The sequence below is a fragment of the Danio rerio genome, chromosome 12, assembly GCF_049306965.1.
Source record: "Danio rerio strain Tuebingen ecotype United States chromosome 12, GRCz12tu, whole genome shotgun sequence".
Taxonomy (NCBI): Eukaryota; Metazoa; Chordata; class Actinopteri; order Cypriniformes; family Danionidae; genus Danio; species Danio rerio.
This window is the reverse complement of record NC_133187.1, coordinates 17,118,167-17,143,519: the sequence shown is the minus strand read 5'-3', so window position 1 is coordinate 17,143,519 and position 25,353 is coordinate 17,118,167. Positions and strand designations below refer to the sequence as shown.

Here is a 25,353-nt window from a genome sequence, read left to right as displayed (position 1 = left end):
AATAAATAAATAAGGAAATTACCATGGCAACTATATTTACCTTCGGCCCATTGGCCACTTTAAGAAAATCACCCCTGCTCTAGTACACAGGTGTCAAACTCAGTTACTAGAGGGCCGCAGCTCTGCACAGTTTAGTTCCAACCCTAATTAAACACCTGATCAAACAAATTGAGTCCTACAGGCTTGTTTTAAATAGGTAATGCCTGGAGTCACACTCCAGTTGACAATGCAAAGTTCTGTCATACGGCACTATTAAAAAGAGACAGGATTAAATAAAATGATTAGACATTAAAAAAAGTGAGCGGTTGCTCCATAATTTAAATGTCTGTACAGTGAGGTCATGTTTTGATCTTCCATTGGTTTCACAGTGACGTGATGCTATTTCGCAGGTCAGAGTTCACAAAGCTTGAACCTTGCAACACAGCAAACTGGGAAACCTGTCACATGAACTTGCTTTTCCTGTCTACCACATTCGCAAGTGTATGAATGTAAGTCTATGGGGTGAACAGTGTAGTGTGACCGAGGCTTAATTGTTGAAGCAGGATTGGAACTGAACTGTGCAGGGAAGTGAGTTTGACATCCATACTCAAGTAGGTAATAAAAAGGCATAGGGTACAAGTTACTTAGGTAGAAACCTGTACAGTCAGGACAACACCACCATACAATATGAAGTAGGCTATATTATATAATATGACTCTGAATCCACACTGTTACATGCAAGTGCTTTTAAAAACCTATTTTGTCACCTCATACAGTTGACAGTTATATATAAAAACATACATATTTGAAGTCAGATTATTAGCATTCTTGATAAATTTTAATTATTTAAATATTTTCCCCCAAGTCCTGTTTAACACACTTCTAAACATAATAGTTTGAATAACTTAATTCTAATACCCGATTTATTTATCTTTGCCATGATGAAAGTACATACTATTTTACAAGATACCCATATTCAGCTTGAAGTGCAATTTAATGCTTGGTTAATTAAATTAACTTGGCAAGCTAGGGTAACTAGGCAAGTCATTGTATAACAATGGTTTACTCTGTAGCTGATTGAAAACAATTGCTTAAGAGGGTCAATAATATTTATGTTAATTAAAAAAAAAAGGAGCACTAAAGGACTGGATTAATTTTTCAGTGCGTTAAAAAAAGACATTCTGTCATCATTTCCTCATCCTCCACTTTTTCCAAACCTGTTTTAAGTTTTTCCCAAACAATAATAAACTTTAAAATAAAAAATATATATTGAACATTCTTCAGAATATCTTATTCTGTGTTCAACAGAAGAAGGAAGCCCAGGAAGAGGAACTTTTTTGGTTCTCAATCTAGCAACGAGATTATTTGCAAAAACTGCTCAAGAAGAACATGGTGACAGCAATAGGTCATATGAAAGAGAGTCAGCCTGCACTAAAGAAAAGCAGCTGGACACAACAACACTGAAGGCCATGTTAATGAAGAGCAGCATCCACATGTAGAGAAGAATGACATGATTTACTCAAGAGGACAAAGGTTAATTCAGGGATCACTGACATGGTAAAAACATTAATAAATAAAAATGAGATGGAAAAATAAAATAAATCAGGAACGCTATCCTCAGCTTACCGTACTGTCTGAACTTCATCCCTTCTATGGCAGAATCATTGTTTGGAATACTTTCACATATTGTCTCTATTTATTTTGTGAGAGACTGTGTGAGATATTTGAGGGCTGTGTTGTATTGGAGTAGTTGGGGGAAGAAGAAATGGTTGGCTGTGGTGATGGTCTTATCTCAGGTAGCTGTTGCCTGAATACAGACAGCTACTGAAACTGAATATGACCCATTTGATGCTTCCTTATCTGTAAAATAATGTTCTTCTTAATCCTCCTTGTTTTTTATATTCGTCTTTATCCACCTGTCCTGATTTTATCCCATCTTGCTGACCTTCTCGTTTTTTTTCTAATTTTCAGGATCTGTGTCTTTTTTGTCGTGTTTCAACCATTCTGTTGTCACTCATTTCCTCATAATCGCTGGTTTTGATTGGCTCATGTTCAGAGTCTTCATCTGCACTGCTGTCTGCAGGACAGCTGCTCTGGTGTTTCTTTTTCTTCCAGGTTATGGCTGATATGTCAGACAGGGAAAGGAAGTTCTTGGCACTAAGATCTTTCTTGGAAGTTCCCTGTAACAGAAGAAGTAACATTTAAGTGTGGAAAAAGCAAAGATTATAAGATTGAAAGATTAGAATAAAGGTTCGAAAATGAGATTTTCGATAGAAAAAACAATTCAGCGTTTTAGTTAACCTTTCAAAAACAGTTCTGAAAGGTTAAATTATGCTATTTGTCTTTGTTTTATGACTCTCGCCTTCTTAAACAGATAAATATTAAGTCTGTTTAAAGAAAAGAAGCAGTTAGTTTAGCTAATATTCACACCTCAAAGCACATTCATACACTGTGCATTTGTTGTGACACTGTGTTTCTTTGTGACAGTGTGTCTCAACCCTGTTCCTGGAGGACCACCAGCTCTGCACATTTTCCAGGTCTCCTTAACCAAACACAACTAATTCAGATCGTCAGTTCATAAGCGGAAACTGAAAAACCTTTAATGGGTGTGACAGCCAAAGGAGACGTCCGAAACATGCAAAGTTAGTGGCCCAGGAATGTGGTTGAGAAACACTATTAGGAAATCATGGGCATCAGCACTGCACCAAAATAATGTCATATAGCCCACATAAAAAAATACAATAGAAGTTTATAGTAAATGCTACAGTGTTATTGAACCATAAGTGTATTGCACTATAAACAGTACAACCCTTTAATGAATGCTACAGCATACAGAGATCTGATATCTGTAATGAATGCTGCAGTATACTTTAGTTTTTACTACAGCAGCCATTGATGTTGGAATGTTGGCTGTGTTACCATAGCAACTATGGGACCACCACAACAGATTAATTGAAGTAATTTACCATAGTATTATTTAAAAATATTCTAGTATTTGCTATTAATTACTAGTGTGTTGTTGATTAGAAGCCAAAATATTAGAAAGCAATAATTTTTACCTAAAATGATTTGAAGTTGTTTATTTCTATCTTTAAGCATAGTGTGTCATTGGGAAATATCAGTTTACATTTCAATTTTTTAACAATTGTATTGATGCAGTGTGGTTTTTGTTTGCAAGAGGAGTCTGACAGCAGCTAATTTGACATGCAGAGACCTCACAAAAACAGCAAACATGAGACAGATTAAATCTAGAAGAACATCTTCAAGAAACCTGCCTGGTAAAGCTTCAGTACTTGAGATGTCTAGATTAATGTAAAATGATGTAAAAGTGAAAAGTTACTTTCACAAATATATAAATACATTTTCTTTGTTAGTAAACTTGTATTATCATCATTTGGTTAGCATTGTCAATGGGTTTTTTTTTTTTTCATTATTAGTGGTGACTGTCTTCCTTCTGATTTTGATTAAATATCCAATACATTGCTTGATGGATATTGTATAACAATTATTATGCTACTGTATATAGTATAGTTATGTTATTATATTACTGTACTATTCACTACACACTATTTATTGCCTCTATATTCTATTCTGTAGTATCTGCTTATATAATTATGATTTGTTGTAGTTCCACTAGTATTATAATATTAGTATTACTCATACTCTAATTAAAGTAATTACGAACTTTTATTTTGGATGTGAATAATCAAGATTAATTGTTTGACAGTAGTAAAACAAATACATCATAATACATGACATCCTGACATCAAAACAACATACCTTGTCATAAATCTGTCATAAACATGGTTGCTATAAGGCTATTATAATTGTCATGAACATGAATATAGACAATATTTTGGACAATTTTTTAAACAAAACAGTTTTTATTAAAAGAGGCATCTCTTATAAAGCCACATTAAGGTCATTCTATTTGTTTTTGTTTGGCTATTTTTTCAGTGTAGAAAAACATATTTCGGTTGTTTTATAAAATATTGTATATTGTTATTTTAAAAGTGCCATATACACATATATTTTCTAGGCTTTCAAAGTCAAAAGTACTATTAATGGACTGACAGGAAATTCTTGGTTTATTTAAAATATCTTTAATGATATGCTCAAAGGATGGACAGAGATTTCGTGTAACATGAGGGTGATGTATTGTTGACAGAATTTTTAAAAGTGTATATGCGGAAGTATGCAGGAGGACTTTTAATTTGTCAGTAACCTGGGTCAAGCGCCTCAGGTGAAATGTATGCCATTACAAAATGGGAACGTTTAAAGTCTGTTTTCTTTATAAATCAGCCATCTCCACTAGCTGAGTGCTATCCGATATAAAGTGGGTTTCGGAATGTACAAGAAGCACTGCATTAAATTAAGATTTTCCCCGCCATGTCTTTAAAATATGAACATTTATTTTATCCCAGTATATTCAATGGAGCTTCTGTGCTAGCCTGCAAATCAAGGGTGCGTGCGTGTCAATGGTTTTAATTTCATTTTATGTTTGATAGGATTGACAAAGTCTATTTAATTGACTTGCTTTGTTAATTGAGAAAACTTAGTTAAGTTTTTGTACTATTTTCTGTATGTGTATTCATATGTATCCTTATTTATTGTCATATCTATATGCTTTAGTAATTTTCAATAGCTATCTATCCATTTCTACAGTATATGCACATTTATTTATATTTATTTATTTATACAATAATATATTTGTTAATATAGATTAGTAAATACCAACGCCACAACTGTAATCTGACAAAACAGCTTATGATCACAATGCAAAAATGAATACACGTATGTATGTTGTACCCCACATGTATGTTGGGGTAAAATATTCAATAAAAAAATAATCAAAAATCAAGGTACTCAACTTAAAAATTATTAAACTAATTTGAAAATTTTTAGTTTATATATATATATTTTTTTTCCCAATAACTTGTTTGAATTTAAATGTAATATATTTATATTTCTAAAGATGTTATCCATTAAAGCTCTTTAACCCTCTACCAGTGTTGCTCTTTATGTTCATTTTCCTGCTACTGTTTCTTTAAGACAAACATTCTAATTGTTTTGCGTTGGTGTGTTTTCTGACAGACTGACATCTATTGTGAGTTATTGCTAAATGCAAACTAAACTAAACAAAAACAAAACAAAACAAAAAACCCAATGGATTAACTTGTCACATCCACACACGAAAAAAAAAAAAAATTGACATCACCTCTGTTATGTTATGATGACATATTCGCCATTCAAAAAAGTTGTAATAAAATGAAATTTTTGTAAATGAATCAAATATATGTGTTGCCAAATGGCAACACTGCAATAGTGGAATGTGCAATATTGTAATGGGTTAGCTAGCTAGCAAGGTCAGCAGCAATCTTTTAAGTTGTAACAATAACAACATTAATGCTAGTGATATAATGCTGATTAGTCGTATGTTAGTGGCCATTGTTGCAGGCATGCTGCACTACAAAAAAAAGCTGCCGCCTAACAACGGCATTCTCGTTAGACAATCTGTCTGACATTGATGAGCACTGCAGCCACTTTACAATCACAAGTACCATAAAAGTACTGCCAGAGCAAAAACGAGAGCAGGCACCCAGATCAGCTCGGCAGTTGCTCAAAATCAGCTGTGAACTCCTTTAATGATGACACACTTTATTCTCATTTATTACATGCTGTCATGACAAGGATGACATACATTATGTGGTTTTTTTTTTCCCCTGTTACTGTATTTAACCAATATTTATGAAATATATAATATTTGATTAAACAAACAAAACAAAAATTACCAAAAAAAAAAAAAATTGCTAAATACGTTCATATTGTACAAGAATAAAAGTTTGGAAAAACATTCTGGTGAACCTATTGCTGAATCTCTACACACGAATAATATTGAAAAAAATATGTACCATTCAAAAGTGAACACTTTTTTTAAGATTTAAGAAATATATTAAAACCAAAATGATTGTAAGTATACCCTGTAACTTTCCTCCCTATAGTCTAATCTCTATTTTTCTCCTTTCCTTTTGGATGTTTCAAATACAGTATAACCTTTATACCTTTACAGTATCTCTCTCTCTCTCTCTCTCTCTCTCTCTCTCTCTCTCTCTCTCTCTCTCCCTCTCCTCTTTATATATATATATATATATATATATATATATATATATATATATATATATATATATATATATATATATATATATATATGCTGTTTATGCTAAATGTTTACACAAGCACGCACATTTTTCAGAATTTTTTCAGTTGTCAACTAAAACTCCACATTTTCATAAGAGTTAACACACAGGCCTAAACAGCGGCACTCATGGTCAAAATGACACATTTTGCTTGCAAAAGGCAAATATTGCATCAAAACATTTAAATTATTAAACAAAAGCTAGTTTTACCTTCAAACAACACAACTTGCAAACAAGTATATGAGCTCTTTCAAATAATCATTACACATAATACAAAATACAGAACTTAGTGCACCACCATTGCTTGCCATTGTAGCTTATTGCCAGTGTCATTTGTTGTCTTTCTATTTGGGCTGTCAAATTTACCTTTTAGCAAAGAATTGGATCCAGAATAAGAAATGCTTTGATTAAATTTATATTTAATTCATGAAATTTTTCAAACTGTGGCTGAAAACCGAAATACTGTAAAAGAAAAAAAAAAAAAAAAGAGACAAAAGTAGCAAAATACTGGCAATATCAGAGAAAACACCCGTAAACCGTTATACAGTCAAATCTATTGGGAGTAAAGGACATTATTAACCTCCTCCATCTATGCTGGCACAGAACAACACAGACCTGCCACCGTTTTTATAAGGTTTGCTTCAGTGATTTCATACTGATGTTGGTAGTTTCTAATAGTTTGGAATAGATGGTTTCTGTTTGGTTACCACCATAACTAAAACAATTGAGTTTGGACTGCTTGAATGACATTTGTGTTAACTGTTTTGAAAAATAGCGGAGAAAATGTGTCAACCCAATGAGAAAGGCTTTACACATTTGCAAAACCTGTCTTCTGCTCTGCTGGGATAATAAAAATGAAGTGGAACCTAGTTTCTTTAACTAGTTCAAAGCAAACAAGAAAAACTGTAAATCAATTATGTATCAAAGATGAAGCATGCCTTTAATTTTAGACTTCTATATATTTTATCTTATTTATTTTATCTACATATTATTTCTCACCTTAAAGGTATAGCAGAGTCACGGCTGGTGGAATCTGTAAGGAACAGTAACAGGTTACAGTCAAGGCTAATGTTACTCCAAATCAGTTCGTGAATACTCAGACTATTGTTTAAGACAGTGTTTTACTTCAGTTAATGCAAATGATGACATAGGACACAGGGGCATTTAAAACCCACATAAGTGCAACCTAAAAATAGTAAATAGTTTAGTAGTATTTCCCATTGCATTGTTAACATAACAACTGTCACATTTCACCATTAATATATAAGCCTCCTGTGAATAAAACTATTTGTTTCTTGATTTGTAATAGTTAAATGACATGTCTAAGATTGGACAAATCTGAAGATAAGAAAAGTTAAATAAAACATGTTTTTGAAAAGAAAAATACAAAGGAAAAAAAACCTTGCCTACCGCAAACTTTGATCCATTCGCTCAGCTATCAGTATAATGTAGAGTTTCAAGAGAGATTAAGAGAAAAAAAGAGTAATTAACAAAAAGAGACTAATATAAAATAGATTAACATAAGTTTATGAAAGGAAAGGTGAAAATAAAGAGATAAATAAGAGATTACAGTGTCACCATATTCAAGTCCGAAAATAAAAATACATTGAGAAAAAGGATTTACCAAAGACATCAAGCTAGATTTACACATTTCGAACTTTCTAAAAGCAATCTGTACGTACAGTTGGCCCAAGTTCATGTAACCATCACTAACCTGAGAAGTCTTGCAGTGGCACCACCCTGCCAATGTTAGACAGAAGGTGGTCAATATTTAGAACTGGCTGCATTTCCTTCTGCTTCTGATCCTCTGGTGTCTGTAAGAGAAACATCAATGTTTGCTGATATTTGGATTTTCAAGTGTCTACTTTTTAGTGTCCACTTTTTACTCGCAGATATAGAATGAATGAATCGAATGAAACTAAGAGTGATTATCTTTTGTTTTCGCTGATGATTATGGGAGAGTAAGCAAAATATCTGGTTGGGGATAAAAGATGAAATCCCTTTTAATAAATAATTGTAAATAATTAAATAATAAAGTACCTTATCCGTATCCAGATCATCACTGAAGAACCATGTATGCTGCAAAAAAGAAAGAATACTTAGGATATCTTTGCTTGTATTCATTTGCAAGATTCAGTTCCATCAACAACATTTAAAGGATTTTAATTGATTTATCTGATTTATCTAAAAAAGGACAGGGGAGGAAAGCAATATAATAGAATTTACATGCAAGATAAGAGTCTCTGTGATTTTGTAGCGGTCTGCCATGTGAGTGACCATCTCGATCATGTTGTCTTCTGAGGTCCGCACCAGTGTTGGGCCAAACACCAGGGCCAGATTTCTAGGCTCCATCTAGATAGAAATGAGAGTCATTTATATCAGGAAGTACTCCTACATGTGCTTCTTATACATAAATATGGGTTGGCACTTGGCGCGGGCCCTTGATAATGTCTCTGGGGCCCCCCATATGGGCCCTTAGAATTGTGATAAGCAATAAGCCAATGACTTTCTTTTTGGTCTTACTATGGCTGCTGGTTTTCAACATTCTTCCGAATAGCCTACCTTGTTTGTATTTTTTCAACAGAAGAAAGACATTCAAATAAGTTTAGAACTATTTGTGTGCGAGAAAATTATGAGGAACTTCATTTAGGATAACAATCTCATTATGCAAAAATACACAAAACAAATTGAAAGTTATGCTAAAATTGTGAAAATGTAAGTATTTTTTACAGATTTATTTATAGAATGATGTCAAAAAGGCAGGACTCTCAAAGGTATGCAACGATTTAGTGGTTTATTAGTCAGTAAAATATAATAATGAAGTATAGCTATGACAGAATTGAGGCAACGATAAGAGAAGTGACCAATTAAACCTTTTATGTGTGTATTTTCTAATGAGCTGGAAACAATTGTGCCTACACTATGCTTACCACACCTAAAGATTTTGTTCATATGTTTTTTCAAATCACTTGTCAGGTTTTTGTTTTCTAATGCTTTTGTCAAAGAGCATCTCTGTAGCTATTTAGGTAACAGCCACAAGATGGCGCTTCCGTAGTGCGGCGACCCTTTTCATAATGACGTCACTTCTTCCGTCTTGGTCTTTCCGCAAAGCTGAGGTCCATAACAGTGAATTAAATGCAGTCTTAATGTTACTTTTTAAAGTATAAATACAGGTTAATTAATTTCACTTTCGTATGCTTTTTATGTATAAAATGTATACACTTTTTATGTAGAAAATCATTTTACTTAGCCTATTTCATTTGATTAGTAGAGTAACATATGTTATTTGATTTAATTTAAATGAATGTTAATTGTAAAGTAATATATGTTAATGTAAAAAACCCTTATAAAAATGCCAGAGAACTGACCAGGGCATAAATGATAAGCAGGCTTTAAAACCAGCACAGTCATTCATTCATTCATTTGCTTTTCGGCTGAGTCCCTTTATAAGTAAGGGGTCGCCACAGCAGAGTAAACCGCCAACTTATCCAGCATAAGTTTTACGCAGCGGCAGCGGATGCCTTTCCACCTGCAACCCATCACTGGGAAACACCCGTACACTCTCATTCACACTCATATATGGACAATTTAGCTTTCCAATTCACCCATAGTATATGTCTTTGGACTTGTGTGGAAAACCAGAGCAGCCAGAGGAAACCCATGCAAAAATAGGGAGAACATGCAACTTCACACAGAAATGCCAACTAACCCAGGCTAGGCTCGAACCAGCAAACTATTTCAGCACTACCCACTGCACAACTGTGCCACCAAACAAGCACAGTACCAGCACAAAGAGGGATATTGCACATCCACATACAGTTGCACTTATTACTTTTCAGATCTCAAAAAGGTCTTAATTTTTATTTTTTAATGTGAAGCACCCATGTAAATGTCTAAAATCTTTTTTTGACAAATGCTGACAATATACCAACTTTATTTGCAATAAAGACAGCAACACAAAACAACACAACTTCAGCTCTCCATTTTAAAATGCTATTTTCTCAGTTCAAGCTAAAATCTCGCTGATCGGTAAACTAGCTTAAGATGCCAGATTTCTTTCTTTAAACGCAGACAACAGGAAATAGCCGTAATCATCATCTAACTGTATCTGTAGTAAATATACAGGTGACTGGGTAAATTCTTTATTGTTCTGTAGGCGACAGTATGGATACACTACTTTGAGACAAACTGGACACCGTAACATTACATGAAAAGGGTCTATTAGACAACAGCACAGATAGACAGAAACAGACAAAATGACAATGCAAAAAGAAGTTAAAAATGGAATAAAAACTTAATTCCTTTATTTAACTGCAGCTCCTAGCCACAAAAACCACATTAATGACATAGATGACACAAAATTAGAATGAGCAAAATAAATTAACTTGTAGATAGAATTTTGATACATGCAGTTAAAGTCAGAATTATTAGCCCCCCTTTGAATTTTTTTCTTTTTTAAATATTTCCCAAATTATGTTTAACATAGCAAGGAAATTTTTACAGTATGTCTGAAAATATTTTTTCTTCTGGAGACAGTATAATTTGCTTTATTTCAGCTAGAATAAAAGCAGTTTTTAATTTTTTAAAAAGCCATTTTAAGGTAAAATTTATTAGACCCTTTAAGCGATATTTTCTTTGATAGTCTACAGAACAAATCATCATTATACAATAACTAGTCTAATTACCCTAACCTGCCTAGCCAACCCAATTAACCTAGTTAAGCATTTAAATGTCAATTAAAGCTGTATAGAAGTGTCTTGAAAAATATCAAGTCAAATATTATTTACCGTCATCCTGGCAAAGATAAAATAAATTTGTTATTAGAAGTTAATTAAAACTATTATGTTCAGAAATGTAGTGAAAAAAAGCTCCTCTCCATTAAAAAGAAATTTGAGGGGAAAAACAGGGAGACTATTTAATCAGGGGGGCTAATAATTCTGATTTCAACTGTATATGAAAAGTTCCACAACATTGTTTTTTAATAAATTGAGGGTTTTTTGTAATTCAACTCTTTAATACACACTGTAAAAACACGAGTTTTGAAAATGAGTAAAATAATCCAGTTTTGGTCATTTTCATAAATATCTTTTTTCATACATTACATAAATAACATGATTTAAGAATATATTTACAAACAACTTTAGCTAATTTCATATGAATAAACTAAAGGTTAATTAGCAGATGGTTTGATCCCACATGGGAGTCGGTTGCTCTAACAAGGAGATTAAAGACCACGGCCTCTAGTGTCTGTCGCTAGAGCACCTTTAGAGGACAGAGGAGTGAGGTTTACCTGCACAGCACTTCACTAACTGGCCTATACTACACTCACCTCCCTAAACCTTACTTCCATCCTGGACGAGCCCCCACATTTAACCCACCGGTCCTACTGCACCCAACCTGCTCTGAGCTGGTTTTTAACCAGCAACTTTCCGCAAAACAGTTGATTGCTCTAACAAGGAGGCTAAAGACCAATGCCTCCAGCGTCTGTTGCTAGAGCACCTTTAGAGGTCAGAGGAGTGAGGTTTACCTGCACAGCACTTCACTAGCTGGCCTCTGCTACATTAGCACTGTCATCTCACAGCAAGTAGGCCGCTGGTTTGAGTCCTGGCTGGGCCAGTTGACATTTCTGTGTGGACTTTGCATGTTCTTCGCATGTTCACGCAAGTTCCCACAAAGACATGCAGTATAAGCACATTAAATAAACAAAAATTGGCCGTAGTATGCGTGAATGAGAGACCATTTTTAAGTTTACTAAACCTAAACCATGTCCATTTTCCTTGAATCATAAAGTCCTACCAACGTCGTTTATTATAACAACTTATCTATTTAAGTTACTAAACTTAGACTATGTCTGTTACACTTGTATTGTCAAGTTCTGTCAACTTAAACCTTACTATTTAATTTAACCTAACTATTTAAGTGAAATAAACTTTAAATTTTAAGGCAGCACAAACAGTTATTTTTAACAGTGTACACCTGTCAGTGTAAAGAATGTCCAATTGGCTAATGTGCATGCAGTTGAAGGAACACTCATTTACTCATTTATTTTTAAACTGAATGTAGAAGTATGTGTAGTACAGTATACAAACCTTATTCTTTTCTGAATGGTCCGCAACTGTTTTCAGATGACCGATAAGAAACTTCAGTGTGTGGTAGTTGTGATCCGGCAGGTCACGTATCTAAAAGACAACATAGCTAATGACATGACAACAAATTTTTAAAGTTATCACAAAATAAACTGTATTTAGCGTATGACGGTACATACAAGTTTCCTCATGGTCTTCAAGCGATCCCCTGTATCCTCTAAACGGTTGGCATCAATGAAGTCATTATATTTATCTATAGGCAGAGGGCAGCAATGAGCTTTGTTTAAATCTGACACAAAGCAAAAGCTTAAATGAGTTTACAAGGAAGCTGAGCTGTATATACCATCTGTAAAAAGAGGTTCTGGAAGCTTTCTGAAGAAGGATTTCAGAAGACTGCTGATGACATTCAGGTCTTTCCATCTCTGTAAACAAACAGTTTTAATACTGTTCTGAACCCTTCAGATTCTTTGTCTTTCTAATTTCTCACCTCACCTCCTCAGCAGTGTCTATAACCATGCCTTTGTCGAGCTGTTCCTGAAGAGAAGACACCATGACATTGTTCCCCGGCACTCTGTATATGCCAGTATATTCCAAACCCATCTCTTCCACCAGACTACAACAAGTCTCCACAATCTGTGGAACAAACTACAAAAACAAACTCATAACAAAATGCTGCATATTGTGTTGATTTTTAGTTTTTTTTTATTATCTCACAGCCACTTCAGTACCCAATTGACTTTTATTATTACTTCTCATTTACTTTTGTAAGAGGCATAAAAAATAGAAGATTAGGCAGAAAAAGGGACAATGGAGCAGTATTGGGCACTCAAATGAGAAAAATAGCCAAATGTACCACAAAGTTGGTTTAGAAAAAAATGCTTTCACAAATAATGTGAGGCCCTGAAACCATTTCCTATATTGCAATTAATGCAAATTGGAACAAATTCACAAGTCTAACTGACCTTATTACTGGCAGCAGGCAGACAGTCCTCCAGCCTCACCCCAAAAGTTTTTGGACTCATTTTCTTTCCCTTTTTCTTGATGTTAATACCCCATGCAGCCCTAATACTCTCATCTGTTAGAGTTGGAAAAAGAGATTGGACATATATCTGAAAATCTACATGTTGAACAGAAAGTGGGTAAAGAAAAACATTTTATTTATTTATTTTGCATCAAAGCCTGTAGGTCGTTCACCTTTTCCTGGGGCTTTGCTTACAGCAGATGCGTTTTCAGTTTTAGAGAGAAAGAAAGGTGGCATCATTTGATGCATCTTAGGAGAAGTATCTGGCTTGTTGCTTGTTGGACTGCAAAATGAAAGAGGTAGGATTACCTTACACTTAGTTTTAGAAATACCATAAAATTAGCAAGAGAAATCACCTCTGTTTCTTATAGTCATTCAGCTTCTTACTGATGAGAACCTGTCTGGAGAAGCCCAGTTCCTATAAGGGTGTAAAATGTTGTAGAAAAATCTGTTATTTTCCATTATATCCATTTATATTGCATCTTTACATATTCTTTTTAAGTAGCTACTGTACGGCTCCGTAATATCTAACCCCGAGACCTGTTGGGAAAATTCTAGGTGAGGCCACATGAATAGTCAGGCTCTAAAACAATAAACTTTCTGATCTGAGAAGATCAGGAATCCAGCTGTTCAACTGTTCTATTCAAATCATCGTGAGCCTCCTTTCCTGACTATAAGATTTGAGATACCACAGATACTTTGATGTCTTTGACAGTAAAAGCATGCTGGAAACACAGAGACAGTTGGCTCTACACCTCACCAGGTGGGAATGCAAAAAAGCTAACTCCTCTCCTTTCACCCTGAGCCTCCCTTCCTGACCTTTACTTTACCTTCTCCATCAGAGCAGATCACTCATATTTCACATAAAATGTGCACATTTTTAATATGTTGTATCTTGTAGCTTTTCATGTTATGTATCATTATTCAGTATCATTTTAAATGTCTCTGTGTGATTGGTAAAGGGGTCCTAATTTCACGGTAATTTTTCACTTGTATATGTTGATTTGGTTTTTGGCTTTTATAAAATCTTTGCCAGATGCTCCACCTTACCAGATGGTTCACACCTCAAACTCACTACCAGGCAAGGGTCTTGGTGATGCTTTTGTTGTCTTGAATTTATGACTGCTTGTTCTGAGTTGAGTTTTTAAGGGCGTACTCACAACTATGTACAGTTGCCTTGAACTGGGCCAAACCACGCTTGTCCCCCCTCCCATCTCCCCCGACGGCAAGCACTCACATTACATCCGGGCCTGGGCACGCTTATGTCATCAACGCTGCGCTGTTCAGTAAATGATCTCGCTCAGCACAGTGGAGTGTAAATTCTTTAGTTATATCTTTTAAAGTCGTTTGATATACAGTGATACGCCTTCAAATATTTCGCCGAACAGATCAGTTACTTTTGACGCACATAAACAATCATAAAGTCCTCATGCTGCAGGAATTAGGAGGTTTGCTGAAGGTGCACAGCTGTCGTTCAGTAAGGGGTTTGCATCTTAAATAAACTACAACTGTTTGAGTTCACTGAACAGTAAGAATGATTAATAAAAATATGACACAGTCCCTTGAAAGTCACGCTTCGCTTTCAGTTTCGGGCTTAAGTGCATTTTGCACTCACACACAAACGTACCACGCCAAAGCCCAAGTGAACCGCACTCAGGCACACCTCTTCCAACCGGACCAGGGCCGGCCAAGTGCACTGTACGGCTGAGTGCAGCACACTCACTTTTTTCAAAACGGCTGTGCACGGTTTAGAGCACTCACACTTCTCAAACAATTCTGGAAACGGGCCTGGGCACGGTTCATTCATTCATTTATTCATTCATTCATTCATTCATTCATTCATTCATTTAACAAACCTCATTTTCGGTCTTGCTTTTCTCTCTGATAACTCTTATCCACATCAGCATGTCATCTCTGTCCTCTGCCTGCAGAAGATACTCACAGAAGTCCTGAGTCATCAGCCGAAAAGTGTGTTTACGCTTAGTCTCGCTGTATGCAATGTCAATCAAGCAGCCTTGAATGCTGATTGTTTGAATATCCTTCTCTTGCCCAATGCCATGACTTCCTGCCCTAGTTGCATGAAGCACCGCCTCACGCTTATCCTTGTAGAGGAACAGTAAACTAGAGTGCAGCACAGAAAATACTCTTTTCCACTGCCGCATACCACTGCCCACTTTCTGGAGATTATACAGAAAAATGAAAGTAAACAGAGGTGCTTGTAAATACCTAAAATGTAATTGAATGCGTTATAAAAAAGATTAAAAAGCTACTGTCAAACCTTCCGTTTATCATTAAGAATCTGTTTATAATGCAGCCAGCCTTGTTTTCTGATGTCTGTAAGATTGATGTTTCCCAGTTCAGAAGTGGAGTGGCGTTTAGAGTGTGCATCTTCTGCCACTTTAAGACTCTCTAGAGACTGGAAAAAAAATATGTTACCAAACAAACACTTAATAAGTAAAGAATTTCTGTAATTGAAGGCTACATACTCACATCATCTGTAAAAAAGCTTTTGACTCTTTTTGGCAGTTTCCTGTAAACAAAACAAAACGAGAAAATTAAATAAATAAAATTTGAAACTTCTTTTAAGGTTGGGTGGAAAACTAATTATATACAACTAAATTAAAGCTAAATTACTCTCAACTGAATCAAAACTGAAAAAAAAAAACACTCTTCAAAACTTAAAATAGTCATCTGCTTTTTTAATAAAGCAGATTCACCTCGAGAAAAAGTGAGAATGGGAACATAAATACTGCACACTACGAATAAATGTCTAAATATTGAGAACCTTAATAACCTTATTAAGAGAAGAGACATCAAACTGCATATATGTGCAGTGGTTATTTCAAAGATCAGTGATGTGAAATGTCTGGGAATGTAACAATACACTGCATGTTGGCTGAAAATCTCTCTAAATATCTAACGAAATATAGGTTGGTTGAGATGTGATTTGTTGCAGGAAGACCTGAAGAGGGAGTCTGTGACCTTCCTGTAAATGGGCAGTAGCAGTCAGAAAGTTATAGATAGCTATAAAAAGTAATATACTTAGTAACAAGTTTATGGAAGAAAAATAATGAGAAATGTCTTTAAAACAAAACAAAAGCACAATGCTGAATTAGAGAAAGCAAAATAGAATACACTGCTTGTCTGCTTTATATTTTCAGGGCCTACATTTTTGTAAGCCACAGTTCAACATGACAGTTCATAGAACAGGTAAATATTTCAAATGGAGTTATTTTACTTTACATACTGTAGATAACTTAGTGGATAGCAATTGCCTCAAAAGTCCCTAGATTTGAGTTTGGGTCAATGGAAAAGAGTGTGACTGTTTCCCAGCACTTGGGTTAAATAAAGTGCACTCTAGGGTTTGGGATGTTGCAGAAAGTGTATTTCACCACTAAAATGTGCCACAGTAATCAAATCAAATCTTTTTTTATTATCACATCATTAGCAGCATGTGTGCTATGATGAGTGAAAAGCTTAGGTGCTGGCTCCAGACAGTACAAGATAGTGTAAATACAACGACAGGGCAAAATACAGACAGTGCAAATAAAATGACAGTGCAAAATACAGACAGTGCAAATACAACAACAGTGCAAAATACAACAGCAAATCATTGCACTTGTGTCACGATACTGGAGTTTGATACAAAACGGTACTGAAATTTTTTAAATGATTGTGATTGGCTGTGAAGGTCATCAGTTTACCTAACTCACAGTTGTTTACCGAGCGTAACTACAGATATGAGGACACAGAAGCATTTTGAAGCTGTACAGATCAGCTGGTTTGTTTATAAACTAACATATGAGTGATGTACTGATGAATCGACTGATGTTCGTGATTTTAAATGCTCCAGTGCCTAATATCTGTTGTTACAGTCAGTATACAGGGGTGAGTTTGTTGAACTGATGATCTTCACAGCTAGTCACAGTCATTTCTGTTGAGCAATTGCAAACAATAGAAAATCAGCACTGTTTAAGAAAGAACTTAATAGTGCCTAAATGTTGGCGGAAACGGACGTTTTTAAAATTTTGGTACAGATTGGTATTTCAGTATTGATAAAACACTACATTGTACTGTAGCAACCCCCTAATAATGACTGGAATAAGCCAAAGGAAAGTGAGTGAGGTTTATTCTGGGTTGATAATGAAAATTAAGGATCAAATTATTTAGATATTTGATACAGTTTATGCTTCCCAGAATGAGAAAATAACATTTCTCTTTTGATCATTGGATTCGTTTGAGTCAATTTAGAAAGTTTGAATTATATTTTGGTTGGGGGTGACTGTGAAGCCATGATGGGTAAGGGCCAATGGTGAGAGTTTGGCCAGGACACCAGGGTTATACCCCTACTCTTTACGAAAAATGCCATAGGATTTTTAATGATTACAGAGAGTCAGTACCTCAGTTTAACATCTCATTCAAAAGGCAGCACTCACAGACAGTATAGCATCCCCTTCTCTATACTGGGGCATTAGGATTCACAAATTTGTGTTTGCACAGGGTTTCTTTATTGCTACTATACTATTACTTACTAAAGCACATAATTAAACCTTCTCAAAACATTTATATGAACCACTTGTATGAAGACATTTTTTATTCGTATTATTCATTTATTTGTTTTGGGAAATTCAAATTTCAATTTAATTTTGTTAAGTAATGTGAACAAATTGGTTTCGAAAATAAAAAGAACACTTTGCCATTTATAATTTGTCTTAAATCTTATTGTAAAATTATATTTAAAAAAAAAAACTCAATCATAAAACCTGTATATTATGAATTGTATAGCATAGTAAGATGAAAGAATCATTACATCTCTACTTCTGACTGTTCTAATATGTGTTGCACTTACAAGAGAACACGTTCTTCTTCCCTAAAAGTGTTCAGACCCTCGTCACATGATTTAGATCGCTCCGTAGTAATGGCCAGCATGTAGGAGGAGCGACGGCTTTTTTTCAGACTGCCTGTTAAAAAAGAAATAAAAATAATGACAAGGCACACAAAAAAGATAACCATAGAAAGTGATAACGGAGAAGCCATACAATTAATGCCAGGACTGTACAAATGATTCAAAAAGTAGATTATTTCTCTATTTGTATAATCAAGTATTGACAGCCGATTTAAATTTCTCTTATTCAATGTTTATAATGACATCTATGCAATGTGGGCTAAATCATGTGGGCCACGATACCCACTTTTTTTTTTGCATGATCATAAGCTGTGACCGCATATGCCTGAAGTCAGAATTATTAGCCCTGTTGGATTATTAGCCCCCTATATACTTTGTATGTTTTTCAAGATACTAGTATTCAGCTTAAAGTGCAATTTAAAGGCTTGACTAGTTTAATTAGGTCAGTTAGGCAAGTTAGGGTAATTAGGCAAATCATTGTATAACAATGATTTGTTCTGTAGACTGTCAAAACAATGTTTAAGGGGGCTAATAATATCTACCTTAAAATGGTTTAAACAAATGCTTTTTATTCTAGCCTTTAGAATAAAAGAAAAAAAATAAGACTTTCCCCAGAAGGAAAATATTATAGAACATATTATGAAAAATGCTGTGCTCTGTTTAACATCATTTTGGAAATAATTAAAAAAGAAAAAAAATAATGGGAGGGCTAATAATTTTGCCTTATACTGTATATGAAAACAAGCTATAAACAGTTGAGCACAAGATTATTAGCCCCATGCATATTTTCCCTTCAATGTGTTTTTATTGTAGAAAACATATTTCTAAGCAAAATAGTTTCATTAACTAATTTCTAATTACAGGTTTCCTTTAACTTGGCCATGATGACAGTACAAAATATTTTACTAGATATTTTTTAAGCTACTAGTATTCAGCTTGAAGTGACAAACAGGTTAATTAGGTAATAGGGTTAGGCAAGTCATATGTATAACAATGGTTTGTTCTGTATGAAGATAAATCAGTAGCAAACCTTGAGAGCTTGCAAATCTTAATGTGAGATCTTGGGATGATAATATGTCTAGGTTAAAATTTACAATCACAGCTCTGATGTGAATTTGTGAATCTCTCGATTTGCGCACAGACAATAATCAAAACACTTGTGTTTTAAATTAAAAGCTGCAGATTAATAGTTTTGTACCTGTAAAATGTCATTCACAAATACAAAATGACAGACACAAATGTGTACAGCAAATTTACCTGAGCACTTTATTGCAGTTCCGCTGTACAAACTCAAGTCAGCCAAAAGCTAATAATATTGACCCTAAATGGTTCAAAAATAAAAACTGACTTCATTAATAAGTTGTTAAGTTTTATTCTAACTACTTTTATTATTATTATTATTATTATTATTATTATTTTATGAGACTTTCTTGAAAAGAAAACATATTATAGGAAATACTGAACAATTCCTTGCTCTGTTACACATGATTTGAAATATTTAACTTTTTTTTTTTACAGGAGGGATAATAATTTTGCTTTCAATGGTATATGAACACAATCACCACATAAATTGAAAAAATATGACTATTTCTGTTGAATAAGAATTAAATAGCAGCTCCAAACATTTTTTTTGTTAATACAAAATTAACAAATAGTTCTTAAATGATGATATCTCACTTATATAAGTGACATGACTCAAAACCCAAACATAAGTGACATGACTCAAAACCCAAACTATATAAAAAAATAATAAATTCTGAAATCCTTGGCTGCAGAAGTCGTGAAGTGAAAAGTGTACCCTAGAATTGAAGAGTACAAAGAGGTCTCAAAAGCACCAAGCTTCCATAGCTACAGGAAAATGGATCATTGGATTCTATGGCTGGAAAATCAGTCTACAGTAAAAGATTGCAAACTATCGGCATACACTGCGAGCAGCTGGCTGTTCTGAAGTAAAGATAAATTCTTTAAAACACCAACATGGTGAAAATACAAATCCAAACCAAGTCAAAAATCCAAAGAAGGCTGAAGTCAATTTTTACTTTGATTATTCAGCTGGGGAGAATCAACAAAGCCTAGAGGAAGAGTGACTGACATTGCTGTCTGAGGTTCAAAAGGGACAACCATCAAATTATTACAAACAAAATGAAAAAAAAATATTGTCTACAGACAGTGGTGAAAAAAACAGTAATTCATTTACCTAATTCAGTCTAATTAGTGCATTATTCATGTCCATGCAGAGTTAGCCTAAACACTTTTGTTTTCAGATGTCAATAAATGACACTGAATATAGTTTTAAACATGAAAACTATCCTTACTATAATCTTAAAGGTAAGCTGGCCATTATCTACTGGAAAAAAGAAAGAATTGCAGGACATAAATTTAGAAACTGATGGCTACTATCCACGAGGTTTGTTATCTGTATTTATGATGCTTGTAAATAATTTACCCTTTAGTATGGTGTAACTCAGTAACTTGGAGAGGCTGCATTGTCAGAGCACTTTCTGTGTACATCTAAATAAAGACTATGAAATACTCATGAAGGAGTATATACAGTAGGTCAGAAGTCATCTCATTTTTTCATAAGAAACACAATTATAATACAACTTACACATATTAAGATAACACTGTTCTCCTGTTGTGTTCCTTCTTTATAATAAAATAACCCAAGTGTATGAGCTGTTGAGGTTGTTCAAGTCTAATATTTCATGTCATAATTAAAACATGCCACTAGGTCAGATGCACCAAATCTCTTCATATCAGTAAACATCAGTATTTCATCCCAAATAATTAAACAATAACTGCAGACTATGAATTACTCATTAAGCATTTGCAAATGATTAATCAAATTATCATTTGTTAAGAATTAACTCTGCATTAATGGACATAAGTACCAAGTGTATAATTACAATACAAGTGCTGTATTCTTGACATATAAGCACATCTATAATGTGCATAATAAATTGTATTTTCATGCTTAGTCGATGATTAATTCTTCATTACTCAATTACGTATTGCAGTATTATCTAAGAGTTTCATTCATATCATAATTTATCATTTCAAGATCCACAAATGAAACTTTATCAAATAAAAATAAATCTTTGCAATAATAACTTTTACACACTTTTACTACATTTAAATACTACTGAATATCATTGCAATGTTTTAACATACTGTTAAATTGTTATATTATTATGTAGTTTTTGTTTTTTATCTTTTATTAAAAAAATATATTTTGTATTTTTTTTACACTTTAGCAGTTTAAACTGTACAGTATATATATATATATATATATATATATATATATATATATATATATATATATATATATATATATATTTTTTTTTTTTTTTTGTTAAGGTTGCAAATATTTATTTTTCATTTGATACTGAGGTTTAATTGTCATTTATAGGTATTTATAAAGCCTAAACAGTCCTCACTTTTTTATGTTTTAGCATTACATTCTATCAGCCTAATGATGAAATCAGATGAATGGTTAAAGATTAAATGCATATATGCCTTTTCTAGTTCTTCTAAAAAAAATCTGGTATTTACTAGAATTTATTTATACTTGTTTCCAACTACTAATTTAATCTGACCCCAATTTTAAATGATCATTAAATTTAGACTTTTTCTAATTCTGTGTCTAATTAGGAACGGATCATTTCTCATTCATTATTCAATTTACAGTTTTGAATCTGATTACATAGTCTTAAATTACTGTAGTCAACATTTGAAGTAGATCATCACCTTACATCAAAATAATTGTCCTCAAAATATTGGACAACACCCATTCTTGTCCTAGGACAATTTTAAAAAAACATTTTAATTCATTTCAAATGTTGATTAATGTATACATTCATTAGGGCCACTTAGAGTTTCATAACCCATGTTTGTGCTATTTCTCGTGGACACATGGATCTCAACATTCTGAGGTTAGTCAGAGGATGCAGGGTTAACTAATTTCTCTTGTTCCGGTTGGCTCCTGCTAATTGTACTAGTTAATTCAGTCATTTTCATACAATTATTAACAACAGTGTTTAAACAGAAATTAAAAAAAGTCTTCATGCTGTCGTGTCTCCAGCTCTGTACACTTAAATGATAAATGTAGACTCCACATAATCTACTGGAAATAATGACTTCTGGAGAAATCAGAATAAATCAAAAGTTAACACTTTATATTCCGGATAAGTGTTTCATGCCAAATATCGTGTCAAACAATAATTCATAAATAATAAATCAATTACTCACAGATAAATATAAAAGTACACGTGGATAGTCAAGATTAAATTATACATAGTGTTGAGCTTGAGAGCTCTGCAATATAGGCCAGTCTGGATTCAGACTCACGCCATGACACATTTCAACCTTATCTTTAAATACCCAAGGAGTGTTAGAAATGGTTCTTTTGTAAGAGTTAGCAAGGGTTACTCATCTGTTTGAAGCTAAAACAAATATTATCAATGATCTTTGTAGAGGGCTTCCACAACAAACCACTCTACAAGAGGGAACAACATTTCATTACCAGTCACACCTGACTATTTATATTTAATGTAATGTAATGTGTATTTTTGTAATGTGTATTTGTATAGCGCATTTATTTGTATGGCCATACACCCAAAGCACTTCACACAATCATTAGGGGGGGTCTCTCCACACCACCACAGCATCACTTTGCAGCATCCACTTGGATGATGCGACGGCTGCCACAAGACAACGGCGCCAGTGCGCTCACCACACACCAGCTATTGGTGGAGTGGAGAGACAGTGATAGAGCCAATTCGGTGGAAGGGTATGATTGGGAGGCCATGATCATAAGGGCCGATAGAGGGACTTTGGCCAGGACACCGGGGTTACACCCTTGCTCTTTCACGAGAAGTGCCATGGGATTTTTAATGACCACAGAGAGTCAGGACCTCGGTTTAACGTCTCATTTGAAAGACGGCGCCCACTGATAGTATAGTGTCCCCTTCACTTTTACTGGTTCATTAGGACTCACACAGACCACAGCAGCGCCCCCTGCAATTTTGCAGCAGCGCCCCCTGCTGGCCTCACTAACACCACTTCCAACAGCAACCTAGTGTTCCCTAGTGGCCATCCAGGTACTGACCAGGCTCAGCCTTGCTTGGGCTGCAGGGTGATATGGCTATGGCTTAGTTAGCAAGAAGAGAAGGAAAGGTCCATGAGGGGAAGGAAAGGTCCAGCTCAGCAGAGAAGAGGGCAAGAATGTGTCAAAGGCTATCCTGGGTACTTTCTCAGATGTCCTCTTGTTCAGACTCCAGAGTTTTTATTGTTTAATCGCAGGGCACATTAAATACTAAAATCCATCCCTACAATATATATATACAGGGTTTGGACAATGAAACTGAAACTAAAAAAATGTATTAGTATTATGTAGGGCCTTTTTGGGGCCCATACAGCATCAATTTGTTTTGGCAATGATACAAGTCCTACAGAGTGGCGAGAGGAATTTTGAGCAATTATTTTTGGAGAATAGTGGCCAGGTCACTACGTGATGCTGGTGGGAAAAACATTTCCTTGCTTCTCCAAAACACCCCCATAGTGGCTCAATAATATTCAGATCTGGTGACTGTGCAGCACATGGGATATGTTCAACTTCACTTTCATGTTCATCAAATCACTCCGTCACCAGTCTTGCTGTGTGTTCCCTTTCGGACAGCTTTCCCTTGTGTCTACAGCTACATTACAGTCTCCTGTTGTGTGTGGTTTGTCCTTCTTGGTGGTATGCTGACACTAGCCTGCATAAAGTGGCTCTTGATACATAACAAAGACTTGCTGTCTTGGACACAGATGCGCCAGCAAGACACATATTAACCATTTGTCTAGTTTTAATCACCCATAATGTTGTTCGATTGCAAAATTTCAAGCAAAACTGTGCCATTGCTCTGCTAATTATACCTTCACACTCTGCTCTTAAGCTGCGGTCAGAAATTGAGCATGCGAAATTCTGTTGTGCGGCACTGTGAAAGGGGTTGGCAATAAACAAGATGATTAGACATTTAAGAAAGCAAGCGATTACTCCATGTTTTAAATTTCTGTCCAGAGAGGTCATGTTTTGATCCTAAATTGGTCTCACGCAGTCAAGTGATGCAATTTTGCAGGTCAGAGTTCACCAAGCTTGAACTTCGCACCACAGCGACCTGCGAAACTTGACGCATGACTTTGTGTTTCTGGTCTGACGTGTGCATATGAATGGAAGTCTATGGCAATAGAAGTCCAGTGTGACCGCAGCTTTACTTGTGGAATCTGCAATCATTGAAGATTGTCCACCAGTCTGGTCAAATTTAGCCACGAAACCTTCAACACTAATTTGGCCAGTGTTTCAATTTCATTGTCCAACCCCTGTATTGTCAGACAATGTTTTGAGGACAAATATATCACATTTATATATTTTTTTTAGAAGAACACTTGTGCTGAGTGAGTGTTTTGATACCGTTTTTCACTATGATTGCTTAAAATGTACTTAAATGTTGACTTTGTTTAGCAGTTATGGTATATTTCCCTTTCAAGTGCTTCCAATATGAAATTTGCAAAATGTATATTTTTTATTTGTTGAAATAATGTGATACGACGTGTTTTTAAGTATAATTGCATGAGGGTTTGTCCGAGCTAATGTTAAAGTTGCCTCAAAAAACCTGATCGAACAGACGGTCATTTGGTCTAAAGTTATTTAACTCTGATTTATCAAGTGTAATCAGCAGAAATAATCTCAAACTTATCTGATAGAAGATCTGAGTTGTGTAATTTTTACTGTCATTATGTGGTGTACAAGGCTTTAATATTTTATAAGAGCCGTTGTGCAGTGGGGCAGGGAGTCGATTTCAAAAAGAATTTAAAAAGAGCTTCAACAAAAACTTTTTTTATAATTTGTTTTCAGTTTAAAAGGACATATTATTAACTTGCATTTTTTAATTTGTTAATAATGATTCTGATATACATTTCTGTGAACAGTTTGCTTGAAATAACTGAAAGGCCAGTCTTGATAAAATCAAAATTAGATATATTAAACACTTTTGTAAAATATATGTGTTAAACATAACATATTTATTATTTAAATTTTCCAGAAACTCTGATTAATTTTCTTTAATATGTTTTAATAATGTAATCTTTTAAAAAAAAATTTACAGGTCCCTTCTACACTTCATT

The 25,353-nt window shown here is 34.4% G+C and overlaps 1 protein-coding gene across 6 annotated transcripts in view; it reads right to left on the bottom strand.

Moving 5' to 3' along the window:
- Positions 1 to 1,026: 1,026 nt before the first annotated feature.
- Positions 1,027 to 25,353, bottom strand: part of arhgap23b (Rho GTPase activating protein 23b) — an 85,072-nt gene continuing 60,745 nt past the window's right edge. For 3 of the 6 annotated variants that reach the window (XM_685638.11, XM_068224740.2, XM_073918322.1), the window contains exons 8-24: positions 18,133 to 18,244; positions 15,774 to 15,813; positions 15,562 to 15,699; positions 15,140 to 15,460; positions 13,640 to 13,701; positions 13,457 to 13,566; positions 13,225 to 13,337; positions 12,755 to 12,907; positions 12,606 to 12,684; positions 12,442 to 12,515; positions 12,266 to 12,355; positions 8,403 to 8,528; positions 8,217 to 8,255; positions 7,891 to 7,990; positions 7,587 to 7,611; positions 7,176 to 7,209; positions 1,027 to 2,159 (exon numbers count right to left, since the gene is read on the bottom strand). In XM_685638.11, coding sequence (XP_690730.6) covers positions 7,194 to 7,209; positions 7,587 to 7,611; positions 7,891 to 7,990; positions 8,217 to 8,255; positions 8,403 to 8,528; positions 12,266 to 12,355; positions 12,442 to 12,515; positions 12,606 to 12,684; positions 12,755 to 12,907; positions 13,225 to 13,337; positions 13,457 to 13,566; positions 13,640 to 13,701; positions 15,140 to 15,460; positions 15,562 to 15,699; positions 15,774 to 15,813; positions 18,133 to 18,244 — 1,598 coding nt within the window. In that variant the 3' untranslated portion in view covers positions 1,027 to 2,159; positions 7,176 to 7,193. Of the gene's footprint in view, positions 2,160 to 7,175; positions 7,210 to 7,586; positions 7,612 to 7,890; positions 7,991 to 8,216; positions 8,256 to 8,402; positions 8,529 to 12,265; positions 12,356 to 12,441; positions 12,516 to 12,605; positions 12,685 to 12,749; positions 12,908 to 13,224; positions 13,338 to 13,456; positions 13,567 to 13,639; positions 13,702 to 15,139; positions 15,461 to 15,561; positions 15,700 to 15,773; positions 15,814 to 18,132; positions 18,245 to 25,353 lie in introns of all 6 variants that reach the window. The other 3 variants (XR_012387893.1, XR_011017403.2, XR_012387894.1) reach the window with 1 other exon arrangement.